Source organism: Lethenteron reissneri, chromosome 27, assembly GCF_015708825.2.
Source record: "Lethenteron reissneri isolate LAM-NWPU_2019-01 chromosome 27, ASM1570882v1, whole genome shotgun sequence".
NCBI classification, from domain to species: domain Eukaryota; kingdom Metazoa; phylum Chordata; class Hyperoartia; order Petromyzontiformes; family Petromyzontidae; genus Lethenteron; species Lethenteron reissneri.
Window position 1 is genome coordinate 15,424,256 of NC_083805.1, and position 20,309 is coordinate 15,444,564.

The 20,309-nt window shown below is 48.0% G+C and overlaps 1 protein-coding gene across 5 annotated transcripts; it reads left to right on the forward strand.

Moving 5' to 3' along the window:
• Window positions 1–1,515: 1,515 nt before the first annotated feature.
• On the forward strand, window positions 1,516–18,969 carry MECR (mitochondrial trans-2-enoyl-CoA reductase). Of its 5 annotated transcripts, none has more exons than XM_061561575.1 (11): window positions 1,516–1,532; window positions 5,811–5,949; window positions 6,618–6,715; window positions 7,311–7,442; window positions 8,550–8,693; window positions 9,186–9,288; window positions 10,631–10,733; window positions 12,524–12,597; window positions 13,572–13,632; window positions 16,592–16,664; window positions 18,130–18,969. In XM_061561575.1, exons 3-11 carry the CDS (start codon window positions 6,670–6,672, stop codon window positions 18,291–18,293), a joined length of 900 nt encoding a protein of 299 aa, XP_061417559.1. In that variant the 5' UTR covers window positions 1,516–1,532; window positions 5,811–5,949; window positions 6,618–6,669; the 3' UTR covers window positions 18,294–18,969. The 5 variants fall into 5 exon arrangements, with proteins under 5 accessions (XP_061417559.1, XP_061417557.1, XP_061417555.1 ...); XM_061561573.1 differs by having other exon boundaries at window positions 6,618–6,657; XM_061561571.1 differs by lacking the exon at window positions 1,516–1,532 and adding an exon at window positions 2,365–2,400.
• Window positions 18,970–20,309: the final 1,340 nt, after the last annotated feature.

A 20,309-nucleotide genomic window follows, 5' to 3' on the forward strand; every position in this document is an offset into this window, starting at 1 on the left:
AGCCTCCTGGGGTATGGGCGGGGCCACGTGACAAGGCGGAGCCTGGTGGAGTATGGGCGGGGCCACGTGACAAGGCGGAGCCTCCTGGGGTATGGGCGGGGCCACGTGACAAGGCGGAGCCTGGTGGAGTATGGGCGGGGCCACGTGACAAGGCGGAGCCTCCTGGGGTATGGGCGGGGCCACGTGACAAGGCGGAGCCTCCTGGAGTATGGGCGGGGCCACGTGACAAGGCGGAGCCTGGTGGAGTATGGGCGGGGCCACGTGACAAGGCGGAGCCTCCTGGGGTATGGGCGGGGCCACGTGACAAGGCGGAGCCTGGTGGAGTATGGGCGGGGCCACGTGACAAGGCGGAGCCTCCTGGGGTATGGGCGGAGCCACGTGACAAGGCGGAGCCTCCTGGGGTATGGGCGGGGCCACGTGACAAGGCGGAGCCTCCTGGGGTATGGGCGGGGCCACGTGACAAGGCGGAGCCTGGTGGAGTATGGGCGGGGCCACGTGACAAGGCGGAGCCTCCTGGGGTATGGGCGGGGCCACGTGACAAGGCGGAGCCTGGTGGAGTATGGGCGGGGCCACGTGACAAGGCGGAGCCTCCTGGGGTATGGGCGGAGCCACGTGACAAGGCGGAGCCTCCTGGGGTATGGGCGGAGCCACGTGACAAGGCGGAGCCTCCTGGAGTATGGGCGGGGCCACGTGACAAGGCGGAGCCTCCTGGGGTATGGGCGGGGCCACGTGACAAGGCGGAGCCTCCTGGAGTATGGGTGGGGCCACGTGACAAGGCGGAGCCTCCTGGGGTATGGGCGGGGCCACGTGACAAGGCGGAGCCTCCTGGAGTATGGGCGGGGCCACGTGACAAGGCGGAGCCTCCTGGGGTATGGGTGGGGCCACGTGACAAGGCGGAGCCTCCTGGGGTATGGGCGGGGCCACGTGACAAGGCGGAGCCTCCTGGGGTATAGGCGGGGCCACGTGACAAGGCGGAGCCTCCTGGGGTATGGGCGGGGCCACGTGACAAGGCGGAGCCTCCTGGGGTATGGGCAGGGCCACGTGACAAGGCGGAGCCTCCTGGGGTATGGGCGGGGCCACGTGACAAGGCGGAGCCTCCTGGGGTATAGGCGGGGCCACGTGACAAGGCGGAGCCTCCTGGGGTATGGGCAGGGCCACGTGACAAGGCGGAGCCTCCTGGGGTATGGGCGGAGCCACGTGACAAGGCGGAGCCTCCTGGGGTATGGGCGGAGCCACGTGACAAGGCGGAGCCTCCTGGGGTATGGGCGGAGCCACGTGACAAGGCGGAGCCTCCTGGGGTATGGGTGGGGCCACGTGACAAGGCGGAGCCTCCTGGGGTATGGGCGGAGCCACGTGACAAGGCGGAGCCTCCTGGAGTATGGGCGGAGCCACGTGACAAGGCGGAGCCTCCTGGGGTATGGGTGGGGCCACGTGACAAGGCGGAGCCTCCTGGGGTATGGGCGGAGCCACGTGACAAGGCGGAGCCTCCTGGGGTATGGGCGGGGCCACGTGACAAGGCGGAGCCTCCTGGGGTATGGGCGCTCTTCTTACCCCCATCTGTCCCTTTCTCGTCTCAATCTCTCTTGCCTCTCACTAACCCTGCATCCCACTGCTCGTCGCTTGCCCCTCGCTTTCCTCTTTCCGTTTTGCTCTCTTTCCTATCCATTTGACGCCCCTTCTTTCTCATGTCCGTTCCTCCGATTCCTCATCCCTCTAATGCCCTCCCTCACCTCCCTCTATCCTATCACTATCCTAGAATAATAATAAAAACATTATCTGAAAGTAGACTTCCTGTGTAAGAATCAAATGTTAGTGTTTCTGTTTCTTGGTGTTCCCTTTCAGTTTCTTGAGTATCTGTTTCTAAAAGTTTTTTTTTCAAGAGGAGTCTAACTGATTCTAATTCTTTGGGGTTGACATGTATGAATACATTACTCTTAAACAAATAAGCTAATAGCTCAGTGGGTTTTACCTAGTAAGTACAACAAAGTTTTATTTGCATATTTGAAGGTGATTTGTTTACCTTTGATATACTTTGCACTACTGTCGTGTTTTTGTATTGTTGTTGTTACGTTTTGACCCCGTGACCCTACTGAAAATCTGTGAAAAAAGAGCTTTATCGCTCATCGGGATTCCTCCAGGAATACATAAATATTCCCATTCTGCCTCTGAGTCGTTCTCTATCTACGAGAGTCAGAGAATAACTTTTGCCGGGCGGCTCGTTACAAATTGACATTTTAATCATCGTTTTCATGCATTTATTATGCCATTTATGGTGACAACACCGCTCCAACCTCGCGCGTTGCAGTTCATGAACGCACCCCGTACTGTGACGAATGTGGGTGGAGTTGTAGTGCGCCGAACGCTCCCTCGTGGCAACACGTGTGTTCCGCATGGCGCTCCGTGAGTTGCATGTGTCCACAGCGGTGCTGAGTGCGGACAGGGGTCGGTGGTTCGTGGTTGTTCTTGCAGTGCATGGGGTGGGCGGTCGGTCAGTGCGGGTTAGTGAGTGCGGGTTCGGATATCATCATACCTGTCAACCCATACGGTCTATCCATAATACAGGGTTGTTTGGGGTTTACCCGTGTTCTTGTACAGGGAAATTGAGTTTTCAGGTTCATACGAAGTCCAACCCGTTTCAATCCGGGCAACAAACGTTTTGTCTATTTGTGTTTCTCCCTTGTGATGGGACTTTGTAGGATGAACGTTGAGATTTATAAGGGCACGGGGTGACCAATAAGGTTTGAATTGGTCTGTAATAAGGTAGGGCACTGATAAGGGACTGGTACGTATCACTCGCCACAAATGCTGGCCCTGGTGCAAACCGAAATCTTGGTGACCGGATTCATTGCGAAGTGCGCTCACCACTGCGCCACCGCTCCATCCACTGCACCAAATTGCTTAATGTGCCTTACCCGTGTGCCACGCGTTAGACACGGCTCACCGATATGTCGGTTACAAGTGGAGCCGGACATTCGGAGTGTTGTAACGTTCACACCCCATGCCTCTCCTGGACATCTGTGAAACAAGAGCTTTACAGCTCATCGGATTCCTCCAGTGTAAAATGTACATTCTGATTCTGTGTATCTCTTTCACATCGCGTATATAACTCAAGGATGACTTCGGTGTCAATCAAAATATCCGGAGCTGCGCGTGAGCGTGACCCGCGACTTCCGCCACCCGCAACAGCGCCCCCACGTGGCCCCCACAATGAATCGTCATTATGATACTCTTAGTTCAGAGGCAACACAAGTCTCCGTCATCAGGTGGGACCGTCACAGCCAGATTTGCTGCATCAAGTGAATATGCACTTGATGCAGCAAATCTGGCTGTGACGGTCCCACCTGATGACGGAGACTTGTGTTGCCTCCGAAACGTCGTGATTTTTATTGTTTTTTAATAATTTCATTTTTTACCTACGTGACTTTACCGAAAGAACTAAGAGTATGAATCCTTGCAGTCACGAAAGCTTAAAATCTAGAATTCGTCATTATGATGTTTACAATCCCAGAAGCCCAGGCAGATTTGTGCTTGCATATTTATTGTACAGGTGAGACCACCTCAATGCATAAAATGGAAGGAACCGGAAATACAGGGAGACCTAACAAAGAGCGGCTTTGACATTCGAGATTATTGCCAGAAAGATGCGCACTACTTTGACCATATTGGCACAAGACAGAGGAAAGTGGAAACAAATGACGAAATGTGCAGTGGACACCTACGGGGCTATGTGCCCATGGAGCTTGGTGATGTTGACAATTGGGCTTCTTTATCACGGTTGTTCACAGTAAACGTAACTAGATTTGTCGTGAGAACACTTTCTTTTTTTATTGCTAAGAAAACTGAAAAAGTTGCTGAACTAGCAACACAATTGCTTCGTTGGCAGCACTGCCTGGAATGTTGTGGAATTCCATACGCCCAAGTATGCTTGAGCCTGCATATTGATTGGACAGGTGACCCACGCAATGCCTACATAGGTGGTCTAGGCTTGCGGGTCTATTTGGTGAACAGCAGAGGGGAGTGCAGAAAAAATACACTTGTACTATAGTCAGGGGCGGTTTCTTCATTAGGGCGATTGGGCGACGCACCACCAATGTCATTGAACCACAGAGTCACACTAGCCGTCACTGTCAGCCTCTGGATATAGTCCAATCAGCGTCATGTCACGTTCTGTGGAGTTCCGCCTCTTTTTGGGCGATTTCACTCCGGCTGAGAATCGCCCCGAGTGGCCCTATAGACTTACATTGAAAGATGTTTTTTTTCGAACGGCGGGCGCTCCAATGTATTCTCTATGGCTTCCGGGAGGGCTTGCACTAACGTGCTTACGTCATCATACGTGCTAACGTCATCATACGTAAGCACGTTTCATCCAACAATATAATTTATCACCACCTAGTGGAATCTTTAATAAAATAAACTTGAGTGGTTTGTATTAATAGTGAGTATAGAAACAAACAAGATGTATTGTAAGAGTCACTTTATTTTTCATTAATATTAAAGAAGTGAAGTTGCCTTTACATGCTTAAGCTGTTAATTTATCCATTGCATGGGTGGACCTTATACTTATCAATCATCCAGACATTTGCCCCCCCTGAGATATTTTGCAGGAACCGCCACTGACTATAGTACAATGTGAGGTCTATGCTCCCCGCGTTCTCCAGCCCACATCGACAAGCAGTGGTCAAATAGCCCCCACGTTCACAGAGCAGTGCGCAAACCACCGCACCACTGCTCCCCCCACATAGTTCCGTTTACATGTCTATTGTCAATCTACTACTGGAGGGGATTTGACCAGACTTCACGATTAGCACGGTTGGCTACGTACGGTGAGAAAGAAGTTCAACATACAAACTATTATACACACCACTACTATCCAGTACACTATACACGACACTGCTACATACTACATTGCGATATACTACACTATTATACACACCACTACTATCCAGTACAATATGCACGACACTGCTACATACTACACTATGATATACTATCTTCTTGGTTCTTTCGGTAAAGTCACGTAGAATGGAAGTAATAAAATAATAAAAATAAAACACAATAAAATAATTCTCACGACGTTTCGGCCACAACGCAAGCAGCCGTCCTCAGGTGAAAACCAGGTCCGTCGAGGCGACAGAGTACTACTCTATTATACACTACACTACTATACACTGTACTCCATTGGGAACTAATTTCTTTCGAATAGATTTTTGTGTTTAGTTTGTTGTCCTTCCTCCGTAGTTCCGATTTGCGCGGTTCGCTATGTATGGTGTGAATTAAGTTTTACACACAAACTACAATACACTACCACGGTGGTTATACTGGTCGGAACCACCTAGTTCCACCAGCCCACAGGGCATTATTGTGTCCGTCCGTCGTGCATCCAAAAATGGGAGGGGTGGGGCTGGGTCGAGAAGGGAGGGTGGGGAGGGGCTGGGTGGTGAGGGTGGGAAGGGGCTGGGTGGGGAGGCTGGGTGGGGGGTGGGGCTGGGTGGGGAGGGGCTGGTCACCCCGTGGTGCCCTTATAAAACTCAACGTTTAACCTACTCACGCCGGCTTGTGCCCGTCCTCACAGTCGGCCATATTTGCTGAATACACCACGCCGCCGTTAACCCTGGCCATTGACCGAGCAACCCAACGTTCCTACCAGCTCCATCCGCAGGAATGTGTTTCCTGTAATGGACTGTTACTTAAGTACAGCACAGTTACGGATTGTGCTGCGCTGCCATCTGCTGCCCACTTAAAATGACCACGTCAATGACCTGGACTGCATGTGCGTGTAACCCACGTGCGTGTGTTGGCACCCTTGCTAGGTGGAGCCATCCGCCTATGGGTGAGGCAGGCTGCCCCTCGTGCCCCGGGGCCGCCCTGTCCGAGCGGCCACCCCCGTGGGGCCTGCACGGCCTCCTGCCTGGTCTACGCCGCTCACGGGGAGCCACAGCACGTGCTCCGGTATGGCCCTTCAGATTGACTCTCTCGGTCCGTCTCGTTGTGTCTCATCGCCGCTTGAGAGGACAGCCACCGTTAGATTGAGCTGTGACATTGGCTTGTGTGTAGGAGCTGGATGGATTGTTCCATCGCGAGACCGTGAGCAATTCCAATGGCTTTGGGGGGACCTTAATTCGGTAGTCTATAGATCTTGGCTATTTGTTTGATCCAGCGGGTAGATAACTAAACGATAAGGTTTTTATTTGATCAGGTAAGGCCCACTGAGCTATATAGCTCTTTTTCAGAAGTGACCTAGCCACAAATGATAGCCCAATGAAGTGGCTTATCATGTGGAAATGTATAGGAGCCGAATACTCTAAGCAAATATTTATAAAATATGGAGGGAAAAACCGAAGGAAACCGGAAAAAAATCCATATGACCACATTGAGAGAGAACACGCAAACTCCAAATATACAGGTGTCAGGATCGAGATCGAACCCACAACCTCGTGCATACCAGGCGAGGGAGTTAACATCTCGCCACCGCGGGCAGCTAAAACTCCAGATTCATACCCAGGGTCTCAGCAGTGCTGGCATGGTGCTCCGACAATCCCCTTATGAGCCGCCCGTGCATCACCTGGCCACCCTACATGTCCTGTCCTCACATTGCCCACTCTGTTCGCTTGTGCCAGGTTAGAGGAGCGGACACTGCCCCCGGTCGGCGAGGGAGAGGTACGGGTTCGGATGCTCGCGGCTCCCATCAACCCGGGCGACATCAACATGGTGCAGGGTGAGCAGCGGCAGCGGCTGCTGCTGCTAGAGCAGTCGACAAAGCCCCGCGTCACACAAAACGTGACTTCCAGGAGCAAAGGGCAGACTTGTCGTGGGTTTGATCCTGACCCTGACGATGCATGTGTATTAGGAGTTTGCAAGTTCTCCCCGTGGTCGTGTGGATTCTTTTTTGGGTCCTCCGGGTTTTCCCTCCACATTTGAGCAACACGATTAAAATTTTTACACGCAAAGAGTCGAGCACTCTGCAAAGGCATCAATCAGCTGGATGTTTGGTGCGCCATTTATCTGTATATGAATTTTTTTACACTTTGCTTAGCAGTGGCACAGTGGTTAGCGCACTACACCATAATCTCAGTGACTTGCATTTGATTCCTGGCCATGACCAGTGTGGTGAAGTATGGTCAAACAACCTGACGACTAACATGGTGTTAGCAGGCCTTCGTCCATCAATGAATTGACACACAATTGGAAATTAACTTGATAATCAGATGAGTAATCTTTCACTGTGGTTCATGTCACTCTAGCCATAAGTTTTACTGTGTGTTTCAGTAGGTTTAAGAAAGGCTTGTTGTGGTTGCGTTTGTATCGGACAGGTAAATACGTGGTACAGCCGCCCCTACCTGCAGTGGGGGGGAATGAGGGTGTGGGGCAGGTGGAGGAAGTTGGGTCAAAGGTCACGACCCTAAAACTGGGCGACTGGGTCCTGCCATCTGACTCTGGCTTCGGTGAGTACGAGTCGACTGGGCGTCATTTCACCGCACGATTTACGGCACCAATGAAATAACACACACGGCCATGCTCATGATAAATACAACGAGGGAAAACTTAACTGGTTTGTTAGTGGTATGCGTGATGAAATTCAACAGGGAACATTCACTCCATTCGTTGTTTAAGCTCAGTTTTTAGTGCCGCCTGTTACCAAATAACCCAGATTGTGCCCGATGTCGGATCCCTGAAGCTAAGCAGGTTGAGCCTGGATAGTAGTACTTAACTGCATGACCACCCATGCATGACAGCTTGTTATAGGCTGATGTGCGCTACATAGTGGGCAGAAGAGAGTAGTGCAGCAAAATCTATCGTGCTGTATTTCTATGCAAACATATTTATGTATTCCTCACATCGCAACCAACATGTTGTGGGGAAACCCTCATCCAGCAGTGGCTCGACAAAGAGCTGTACATTTCTGGGAAATACATGTCCCTCATGGTTAATTAATTCGTTTTCAGGTAATATTTAGAGTAGATCCATCTGCAAAATCCTGTTGTCTGCTGGTGCCAGTAGGTCCACAATTTGTCCTGTTATAACCAAACAAATATATCTATCAGTGGAAGGGTGGGTGGCAAGTATTTTCCCCTACTGTGTGGATCAGAGGTCATTTTATGGGATCTCAGGTAGTTCTGTGGTATCCACTTCCACAGGCCGTTCTCTAACACAAATGGACGCAGTGCTCTGCGAGAGTTACGAATGGATTATTTTTGTCTCATGGCACGACAACAATACCACAATCGGGATAACATTTGGGGGGCAAGGTGGCGAGATGTTCACTCCCTCGCCTGGTAGTTAAATCGTGGGTTCGATCCCGACCCCGACGCTTGTATATTTGGAGTTTGCATGTTCTCCCTGTGTTCGTGTGGATTTTGCGCACATCCAATTAGTACGGCCCGCTACGTACGGTGTGAAAGAAGTTCAACATACATACAAATGGCAAAAACCCAATGCTGAAGTGCCGCTATCATGGTCGTCAGAACGTCGAGGGTTTATTTGATCGACAAGTTGGTGCCACTGGCTTTTCCGTCCTGTCCGTGCGTCCGTGGCGGTGACGCTCGTCAAAGGCACGTGGAGGACGAGGGCCGTGTGCCCGGAGGCCGCCCTCCTGCGCGTGCCGTCCGAGCTGCCCCTGCTGAGCGCCGCCACCATCGGCATGAACCCGGCGAGCGCCTACCGCATGCTCCACGACTTTACGATGCTGAGCCCAGGCAAGACCGGCGCTGCCATTTCTGCCACACTTTGGCCACTCACGACACGCGCCCACTCGTGATTGCAAGGATTGAACCCCCACCTCTCCCCGCCCCTTCCACGATTCGACGCATCATCACGATTCAAGGGCTTTTATTTGTGGACCGTATTCGTGTTTGGCACTGCAGTGCATTTAGTTTGTAGTTAGTTTAACACGTATGCTTTCGTGACCAATATTATCCATAAAGGTTTTTTGGGGTGGATCGCCTAAATATGAATGTGCCATTTAACCCGCCACCACCCGACACAGCCAATTAGTAAGGTTTGCCACGTAAACAAAACGTGCCAATTAGTTACCAGTTCAGCACACCGGTGTGTTGGAGAGTAAACCCACAACATTTACAATTTGAGTACGACGTTTCGCCAGCAATTACAACCAGCATCATCAGGGAGACAGACGGAGTTGTGAAGAAATCCTCCTGCTTGGTTTTGACTGCTGGCACTCCACGCAGGTGACACGGTCATTCAGAACGGAGCGAACAGCGCAGTGGGCCAGGCCGTCATCCAGATCGCGGCGTCCCTGGGGCTCGTGAGCATCAACATCATCCGAGACAGGTGCCCGCGCACGCCCGTGTCCTCCGCACACAATGCAACGTTGGCACTGTCCGCCCACCATTACAGCAGTGTTTTAGGCCCGTCTTAATCATCGACCGAAATCTATTCGTACTTGGCATGAAACGGTCCGTGGTTAAAAATAACAATATATACGCACACAATACATTTTCACCTTAAGATGTTAGACTCTCATGACCAATATTATTCGTATTAAAGTTTTTATTTATTTTATTGTTGTTATCATGAAAACATATATCACATATCCTTCTCTCCACGTAAAATATTTGTATTATTTCTTACGCATCCCATCAGTCACATGGTCTTCTGGGAGTGTATAATTTTAGCAGAATTGCTTCACAACCAAGGAAACTAGACTGGTTTTGACATTCGGTGTATGCGTGTATGTACAAAGGAGTGGCTCAAGAAGAAGCACATTAAGGTCCTGGAGTGGCCTAGCCAGTCTCCAGACCTTAATGCCATAGAAAATCTGTGGAGGGAGCTGAAGGTTCGAGTTGCCAAACGTCAGCCTCGAAACCTTAATGAGTTGGAGAAGATCTGCAAAGAGGAGTGGGACAAAATCCCTCCTGAGATGTGTGCAAACCTGGTGGCCAACTACAAGAAACGTCTGACCTTTGTGATTGCCAACAAGGGTTTTGCCACCAAGTACTAAGTCATGTTTTGCAGAGGGGTCAAATACTTATTTCCCTCATTACAATGCAAATCAATTTATAACATTTTTGACATGCGTTTTTCTGGATTTTGTTGTTGTTATTCTGTCTCTCACTGTTCAAATAAACCTACCATTAAAATTATAGACTGATAATTTCTTTGTCAGTGCACAAACGTACAAAATCAGCAGGGGATCAAATACTTTTTTCCCTCACTGTATGTTGACCTCTTTCGCTCCGTATGTAGCCAACTGTGCTAATCGAAGGTGCGGGATGATGGATTGAGTCAACTTATAACCAAGATTTGAACTCATGTCACCCAGGGCTGGGGAACCTGTGGCCTGCTGGTTTGATACAGCCCGTGACTTCATGTCATACAGCTCGTGGCCACATTAGGCCTGCCACTTCTAAATGGCCCGGGAACAATATATTTATCCATCGCCGTGAGCAATCGAACTCCACTGTTGCTGCTTTGTAATTCCGACCCGGCATCACTGTGCTAGTGAGAGGAGAGCAGGCGCAGATTTCGCACAAGCGTCGTAAGGGTGAGCCATAGCTATCTTTCTTATTATCGTTGGACACCGCTGAGGCATGTGTTAACGTGTCCCCCCCTACCGAAGTTATTTGAAAGTCCAATTTTGACCGAAATCTGTGTGCTGCGTTTGTTGTTTCAGGCCGGAGCTGTCCAAGCTGGTGGCAAAGCTGAAGGCCATGGGCGGAGACTTTGTGTTCAGTGAGGTGGAGCTTCGAAGGCCAGACGTCAGGGAGGTGCTGAAGGTGCTGTTGTTTGGTTCAAAACGTTTGCCAATAACACCGTGGCCTTCAAATGGAAAAAATCTATAATAGTCAATGTTTCGGGCAACGACCCTTATTCATAGCACAACATTATAGAGTCCAGAGAGATATAATGGTGAAGGTTTGAAGACTATGCTTTACACCATGGGGCCTGATGAGATGTGAGACAAAAAAGTGTTCTCCAATGCTGATTCACTTTCTCCGGCCTCTCTGTGTGCCTTTAAGAAGGGCCATTGCCCGAAAGGGTGACTATTCTATATTTTAACTTTTAAGACAACAGTTTTATTGATAAATGTGATTAGAATTTTTTTTTATAATTATTTGTGGTCGTGGATAAAGGCCAATACAGAATCACCGAATATGTTTTTGGAATGTGTAATTTGGTATCCTTTATTTAACCTGGAGATTAAATGAACCCATGGCGACACATGAAGCAGCATCGCCTCTCTCGCAAGGGCGGCCTGGTTCACATCAGGAACAGCTGAGGAGCACACTTAATTTAAAGCATTTAAATGTATCGAACGTAGACTAAATTTGACGATAAATCAAGATATTACAACATGCATGAGGCAAAGATAAAAGGTAACCTTGCACTTAAAATAAAAATAGTATTAATTTTATTTATAAAACTTTATGAGAGGAAGTGACTACATTAGACAAGTCGAGGTAACGGAGAAATGTACGTAGAATATGATCAAGTGTTAACAAACTGGCTGAGGCAGTCATGAAACATTCAAACAGTCACTCAAAACATTTACAAACGTTTACATTAAGCGCCTTCACCAGTTTTTCTTCGAACTCGGCTATGGTCTAGGATAAAATTTAGACGCAGCTGGCGGGGCCAAGTGCTTTTGTTAATGCAGTTTGCACAGATGAATAGTGTGCTTTCCCACCATCCCAGCAAAAGAAATAACAACAGTCCTTCACCTGTGGAAGCTGAGAAAACCAATGCACACAAGGGAATCATACTCATAGGTGTGTGCAGATGGGTTAATGAATCTACTTGCTGTACTTTCATCGCCTGGCCACCTTACGACCCAGCCAGTTGGGGAGTTTCATAAATCTGCACTGTCCACCAGTCCACAGCTCTGGGTCACACGCATGGGCCTTCCTGCATAAACTAAACTTAACAAATTTTTTTTATTTTACCAGGTAATGCCCACTGAGCTATACAGCTCTTTTTCACCTGGCCACAAATGATAGCTCAACAAAGCGGCTTATCACGTGGACATTTATATCAAATACTTTAAATGCAATTTGATTGTAAATGTGGAGGGAAAAACCGGAGGACCCAGAGAAAATTCTACACGACCACGGGGAGAACATGCAAACTCCAAATATACAGGGATCAGGGTCGGGGTAGAACTCACAACCTCCTGAATACCAGGCGAGGTAGTTAACATCTCGCCACTGTGGTGCATAGCAAGTAGATGTGTTTAATTATTGTTTGTATTATTACTGATGGACCAGCGTTTAATGCTCTTCCATATTTGCATTCAGAAGATGGTGGTGGGCCTTCTTTTTAGGTTGCTACATCCATCTTTGTCAATCTGCTGCTGGATGAGGGCCTCCCCACGCATGCATAAACACAGGTGTTATGCGTGTAGACTGACACGGCAACTCGGGCAGCAGAGGCAGGAGTGCAGACAAATCCCTTGTACTGCACTATGCTCCCACTCGTGTGCCCTGCTCGTAAACATACGCAATTGTGTTAATCGTCGGTTGTATTCACTTTACAAAAGACACTCACGCTGATTTTTGTTTCCGAGCAGAAGCTCTGCAAGCCACGACTGGCGTTGAACTGCGTGGGAGGAAAGAGTGCCACGGAACTCCTTCGCAACCTCGAGTGAGTGCAGATGGCTCAGAGCGAGTTAACTTTTTTTTTTACAATAGCTGTGAACGTTTTTACATTCAGACCTTTCTTTGCGTCCAATGACAGCGTTCGCATCAGTTCTGTCATTCCAATCAGCTTATACGTTCGTGAATGCTAAGCCAGCAGGTAATGTTCAGAGTTAGAATTACTCTTCTGAAAAGATGTTGAACGATTGTTCTCAATATAATAGGAATCGTCGTCAATGTTGATGCGTAGCAAAGTTCACTCACTCGAACTTTACTGATTGCTACATGAAGCGGCTGCCAGTCAGGGTTGGAGTGGCACAGAGGGGGCGACTTTGGCAAATTTCAATCAGCCGTCAGAGATTAAATGTCGCTCGTGGAATGCGGTGAGAGATTAATAGCAGAAAAGAGGGCATTTCCATGGCTGTATAATCATAACAAGTTGAGGACACAAGGAAATAAAATAATTCCTTGGACGTTGTCAATGTCAAACTTTTGAGTTCATTGGAAGCTTGTAGGGGAATAGAAGGTGTTTGAGGCCTGGGCCTAGTCAATTTATAGGCAATGTTCATATTTTTAATGAGTCAAACTGTTCAAACATTTGTGTGACCTATTATTATATTATAATTAATCGTGATAATTTGATGTATTTCTCAGAAATAAATGTGTGTGTGTGTTGTTGCAGCTTCATAACATTTACGTAAAATATGTTTATAATCTCTGTGGGGGACCTTGAAATGAAAGTGACGTCATGTGTGTTCTCAGTTTGGGCCGAGCGTAGGCCTAAACTAGACCCAGGCTAGAGAGGATATAGACACCACGTGGTCTACCACGGGATCCAAACATGTTTCGAAGCCCTACTGCAGTGGTGCGAACTTGTGTTACGTAACGAAAGGCACGTGCTGTTCACTAACCGTGCGTAAACCCAGCCTAAGTCTGATCGGTAGACATATTCGACCCCCCAACTGTGCTTTTAACCCACAGGCGGCACGGAACTATGGTGACCTACGGCGGAATGTCGATGCAGCCCGTCATCATCCCCACGGCAAGAGCACCACCCTCGCGTATCACCAGCAGCATTCTTGCATGCAGCTTGGCCAAGTCCTAGTAGACTAACTCAGTGGCAGTTGACGGACACAATCAATGGGGAGTACCTACCACCTAACATGAGGGTGGCACCCATATGCACCCTCTATGTAAGATTACAAGAGATGTGCACCTCTGAATAGCATGGCTGGCTACTTAGTGCGAAAGAAGATCAACATACATACGTGAGAGCACACCTTGTAGATCAGGTGTTGACTGTATAAAAGCTGAGGGATCTAGCATTAGGAAGGTAGTTATGGCGAGGTGTGGTGGCATCAGCGGCACTGGCTATGATGATGACCTCTTGATTTTATCGCTAGAACTACTCGTCAATTTTGACGTGATCGCTGAATAATTTTATCGAGGAATCGAATGACAATCTCGGTGAAGCGAGTGGCAAAAAGTATCTCCTTATGATGACGTGTCATTCCTCCGATTATGCGTGTAAGAATACATCATGGAAGCGAATGGCAAGGTGTAGTGGCATCGGCTACACACTGGCAATGATGACTTGTTGAACTTTAGAAACACGCGTTTTAGACTATTTGGCTGCTATAAACGTCCACATGATAAGCCACTTCGTTGAGCTATCATTTGTGACCAGATCGCTTCCGAATAAGAGCTATATAGCTCAGTGGTAAAATAAAAATAGTTTAAATAGTAGTTAACTTGAATGCCTCCCCAGCCATCCCAAGTAGCTGTCTCTCAATGGGGGGGCACATTGGGAGATCATTAGCGTTCATAATAGCTTGGCGGTGATGGCTATGCATGCCTGTAATCCAACACTAGTAGGTGAGGATTGGCTGAACGCAAACATGATGTTTGCGTTCAGGAGAAGGCATTACAGCACGTCCATCAGTTTCCAGCTGTATGGAGATACGGGTGTCGCCCCCTCGTCCACGTGTTTTTTTCTCTGGGTGCTCCAGTTTCCTCCCACTTGTATAAACACTTATCAATTCACTGAAAAATCTTTAAAATAAAGGCGAATGCAGGACCCTCCTGAAAAAGTCCAAACCAACATCACTTTCCTGTAAAATAATGATTATTACGAGGGCATCAACCCCCTAGACTCCCGATAAGATTGCCACTGCTGACGTGATTAAATTTCTGTCTCATTTCCTTGCACCATCAATATGCAATGATGGTCCTGGCGGTGTTGGTTGCGTGCGCGCACTTCGTCTATCCTCGTCAATCTCCCAGTGGTGCCTGCGATGATTGAGAGCTGGGGCCCCAGGCCGCAAGTAGCGTGCAGGAGAAGAGTACAGCGCCGTGGGCTAGGTGGCCGGGCCTATCGCGAAAGCAGCAGTAATGCCACAGTAACCCTGTGTCGCTGTTCTGCTCGACCTAACACTAAACCGTGTTAAATTTCGATTTAAAGCTTTCGTGACTGCAGGGATTCATCTTCTTGGTTCTTTCGGTAAAGTCCACGTAGAATGGAAATAAAAAAAATGTTTTATTTTTATTATTTTATTATTTCCATTCTACGTGACTTTACCGAAAGAACCAAAAAGATAAACCGTGTTAGTTTAACACATTCCTTCGGAGGGAGCTGGTAGGAACGTTGGGTTGCTCGGTCAATGGCCAGGGTCAACGGCGGCGTGGTGTAATCCGCAAATATGCCTGACTGTGAGGGCGGGCACAAGCCGGCATGAGTAGGTTAAACGTTGAGTTTTATAAGGGCACCACGGGGTGACCAGCCCCTCCCCACCTAGCCCCACCCTCCCCACCCAGCCCCACCCTCCCCACCCAGCCTCTCCCCACCCTCCCTTCCCCACCCAGCCCCACCCTCCCCACCCAGCCCCTCCCTCCCCACCCAGCCCCTCCCTGCACGATGGACGGACGGACACACTAATCCCCTGTGGGCTGGTGTAACCAGGAGGTTCCTACCAGTATAAAGTACAGGTATCCCCTCGATTTACGAACGTTCGGTTTACGAAATTTTGCGTTAACTCAATTGACAAATTACAAACACTTGTTGATTAACGAAATCGAATATCCGCGGGAACGAAATTTCACACGGCATGCACTATGACATCATCTAAACAAGAAGCACCCTGGGGTCACGGTATCCCCTCAGTGTAACAGTAACACCTCCACACCACCTTTCCAGCCATTCCAGCATTCAGATCTTTTGGCGAGTTGCCTGAAAAGTTTAATTATTTTTAGTTTTAAATTCATTATTGTTCCACCGTTTGAATATTTATGTTCTTTATTATTCTTTTTGGTTCGTGAAAAGTGACATAGGTGTATGTTTTTAGGTTGGGAGTCGAGTAGGAATGACTGTCCAAAACACATCCCTAATTTTTTTTATTAAATGAATGGGAAAAGCTATTGTGATTGACGAATATTCTTTTACGTGCGTTTTTTTAAGAACGCATCCCTTTCGTAAATCGAGGGATACCTGTACATAGCAAGTTGCATGAACTACATTCCTATACATCACAGGCTAACCAACTGTATATTCAACTTCGTATTACAACAAAACATGTTTCTGACCATACCACCCCACCACTGATAACTAGAATCGTGCCTTCCTACTGTACACCCTCACTCTAGACCACATGGGGTGTAGAGAATATTACACCACCACACCGCTACACTAAACCGCACCACTTCTACATATTACCTCCGATTTTGTATTACATATTACTCCGCACCTCCGATTAGAATGGTTGGCTACGTACGGTGCAAATGAAGTTCAATATACATACGTAGCCTTTTGGGAATTTTCACAAATAAGAGGAGCTGACTGGCAAATACATCTTAGCTCTTCACATTATCAAGGATATGAGGGATTGAATTTGCAAATAGGATGACAACTCCTGTTGAGTAACTCTGAAGGGGCTTCCTCTGACCTCGCTGCAGACGGAAGAAGTTCCTCTGCATCTCCCGTTTTCTTTTGTTGTTTTGGTCTACAGAGCGCGCTCATCTTCAATGACATCAAGATTGTGGGGTTCTCGGTGACTCGATGGAAGAGGCATCATTCTCATGGTGAGGCGAATGAGAGGAAGGTGATCCGAGCGTGGCGTCGCGTTATTACCGTACGCGTGCCAAAAGTGGACACACAAGCCACTTGAATCCTTGGGTGGCGGTGAGGCTGGGACATGTTGTCACAGTTCTATCTCGCTTGGTAGTCACCATTGACCATGAATATTGTGTGTTTGTGTGTGAGATTCCCAACCACAAGAACAGGCAGTGGTACTTTGCACATTCATCATTGGGAGTCTTGGGTGCTATGTCTGCTGTGGACAGTATGGTCCCACACACTGTTGTAAAATACAACAACCCGAGTTCAATTTCTTGGTTCTTTCGGTAAAGTCACGTAGAAGGGAAGTAATAAAATAATAAAAATAAATCATAATAAAATAATTCTCACGACGTTTCGGCCACAACGCAAGCAGCCGTCCTCAGGTGAAGACCAGGTCTGTCGGGGAGACAGCGTCTGAATGAAACACCACCACGCTTGGAGCGTATATTTAAGCTGGGTTGGAAGGGGGGAAAACCCGAGTTCAATTTCTTGCCACGGCTAATATCAGTGGCAAGTGATGTCTGAACCAGTCATGGGCATGCTCTTTTATCAACCTGCACTGACCAGCGTGGTGAAGTAGGGTGAAACAACCCCCATAACCAGCACTACGTAGGAAGGCCTTTACCCAGGAGGGGCAGTAACCTATTGTTGGTCTTTATCTCCTCTATGGATGGAGATTCTCCTGCCACTTAATTTTCTCATACTTAAACAATTTCTTTAAACTTGCAAAACCACAAAAAGCTCGTCGTAAAATCGAGTCAAATAGAAGATTATAAAAGTCACTATAGACTATTGATCAAATTTAGTTAATGTTTTATATCAGTATCGAGTTACGTTTGTGTCCAGAAACGCAGAGCAACATTGAATACGTTTAGACCACAAGCCATCGTGAGAACTCATACTGTGCTTTGCATGCACTGGGCCAGTGTTGTTTTTTACTGACACTGCTGAGTCGGTGGTAGAAATTCCATGATCCCCATGGTGGGGAACCATTCCATTCATAGAGACGACCATTGCTAACGTCTCATAAAGTGGTTTCTCGATAGACCCTGGATGATTGATTGCTGGAGTCAACCCCCAAGCTCTTCCAGTTGTGAATCGAGCATGCTAACCAAATTAGCACGGTTGGCTATGTACAGTGTGAAAGTGGTTCAATATACGTACAATAAAAATCTGAGCATAGCAATGATAGATTGTGTTTTAAAGAGACAGCGCAGTGTGTGCGAGAAATACCGGGATACATTCAGGGGTGCTGTGCTCTGATATATTTGTTTTATTCGTAAATCCTGTTATTTCCATGAAGACCATTAGAGCACCCACCACCAAAAAAACAAATATCTGCCAACGCTGTTTTGACCACACGCTGCGATTGAATGGTATGTGCAATATTAAGAGTCGGGTGGTGATGATGCTTATGCGTGTGGTCAGATGGCTCGGCGTACAAGCGAATGCTGACCGAGCTGTGCAGCCTGGCTCGCTCGGGGAAGCTGACCGCCCCGGCGTGTGCTGAGGTTCCGTTCCGGGATTTCCGAGCGGCGCTGGAAGCGGCGGCAAAACCATTCGCTTCGGAAAAGCAGGTCCTCGTGATGTGACGTCCCACTGGTGCTGACTTGCTCGACGGCGGTTATCTCGTTGATTCGTGGGCGCTCGTCAAACGCGGGCAGTCTTGTGGTGTGACACCGGAAGTTATAGGAGGTAATTAAAATATATAAATCCACATTTTATTGTATTCATCCACCAGCCTTGCCTCCATGGTGCTGGTTTACTACCATGCACCACCAGGCCTGGTACTTGGTGCAGGCACCAGTGCCATTTAATTTTAATTTTACCAGGTAAGGCCCACTGAGACATATCGCTATTTTTCAAAAGCGACCCGGCCACAAATTGATATCTCAACGAAATGGCAAAAGTCTGTGGCTTGTCGTGCTCCTAGAAGAGCAATGCATAACTTAAAGGGTATTTCCAGTGCCGTCAGGCCAGATGCGTTCCGTTCCTTGGCTGCCACTCCGTAATGTTTGTTGACCAATGGCCTTCCCTTTTAGCAACGTGTCCTGTCCAAACACACTTTTAAACAGTTTCAATTGTGTCAGTAACCGATGCCCTCCAATCCTTCTAAACATGCATCAATTTATGCTTCTTTGCACGCTATTATACATTGGCAGCATTTTGGATGTTATTGTTAGTTTCATGTTCATATGAATTGGCTCCTATGTTTGTTTTGTACTTGTGATGAACTTTGTGTATGATGAAAACTAATAAAGCGTTGAATTCGTCATGGTGTTCAGCTTTTAAAAAAATATTCCAACCTCCACTTTGTACCACTTCATTTTCGGTTCACCTTCAATTGTCGTCTCCCTATGACCAAATCACCCGGGATGCAACCAGTCTCATCAGATTTTGAGCATGGATAGTGCCTGGTTGGTGACCACCATATGTAATCGATGTTATAGGCAGAAGGAATACGTAGCAGGCAGCAGGGAACGGTGCAGAAAAATGTGATTTGGAGCTTTCGTGACTGCAGGAATTACTCTTTGATTATTTTGGTAAAGTCACGTAGAAAGAAAATTAAATTAAATAATAGCATACGACGTTTCGATTGCAACACAAGCAATCATCATCAGGTACGAATGAAAGAGAAAACAAACCAAGTAAACGTAGAAATATAATGCAATACAATACAGAGAGGCGCTAACATAACAGTCAACACCCTACCTGGTTGATTACGTTCTTCCAAAGATTGCTAAATTTGAGAGAGAGACAAAACACAGACACGGAGACACATAGACAGACACATAAGCAGAGAGATATAACACAGAGACAGAAATCCAGCTTACCCCGCAATTCCTACTAACCCCCGAATTCCGGCTTACCTGCCAATTCCGGCTTACCCCCGATATCCGGCTCACTCTCAAATTATGGCACACCCAGAATTCTGGCTTACGTCCGAATTCCGTCTTACCTATGAATTCCGACTCACCCCCTTGAATTCCGGCCCCACCCCCCCCCCCCCCCCCCCCCCAATTTCAACTCACCCCCTTGAATTTCAACTCACCGCCTTGAATTCCGGCTCACTCCCTCAATTTCAATTCACCCCCTTGAATTTCAACTCACCCCCCCCCAAATTTCAACTCACCACCTTGAATTTCAACTCCCCCCCCACCCCAATTTCAACTCACCACCTTGAATTTCAACTCACCCCCCCCCAATTTCAATTCACCCCCTTGAATTTCAACTCACCCCCTTGAATTTCAACTCCCCCCCCCCCCAATTTCAACTCACCACCTTGAATTTCAACTCACCCCCCCAATTTCAATTCACCCCCTTGAATTTCAACTCACCCCCTTGAATTTCAACTCACCCCCCCCCAATTTCAACTCACCACCTTGGATTTCAACTCCCCCCCCCAATTTCAACTCACCACCTTGAATTTCAACTCACCCCCCCCCCCAATTTCAACTCACCACCTTGGATTTCAACTCCCCCCCCCAATTTCACCTCACCACCTTGAATTTCAACCCCCCCCCCCAATTTCAACTCACCACCTTGAATTTCAACTCACCCCCCCAATTTCAATTCACCCCCTTGAATTTCAACTCACCCTCTTGAAT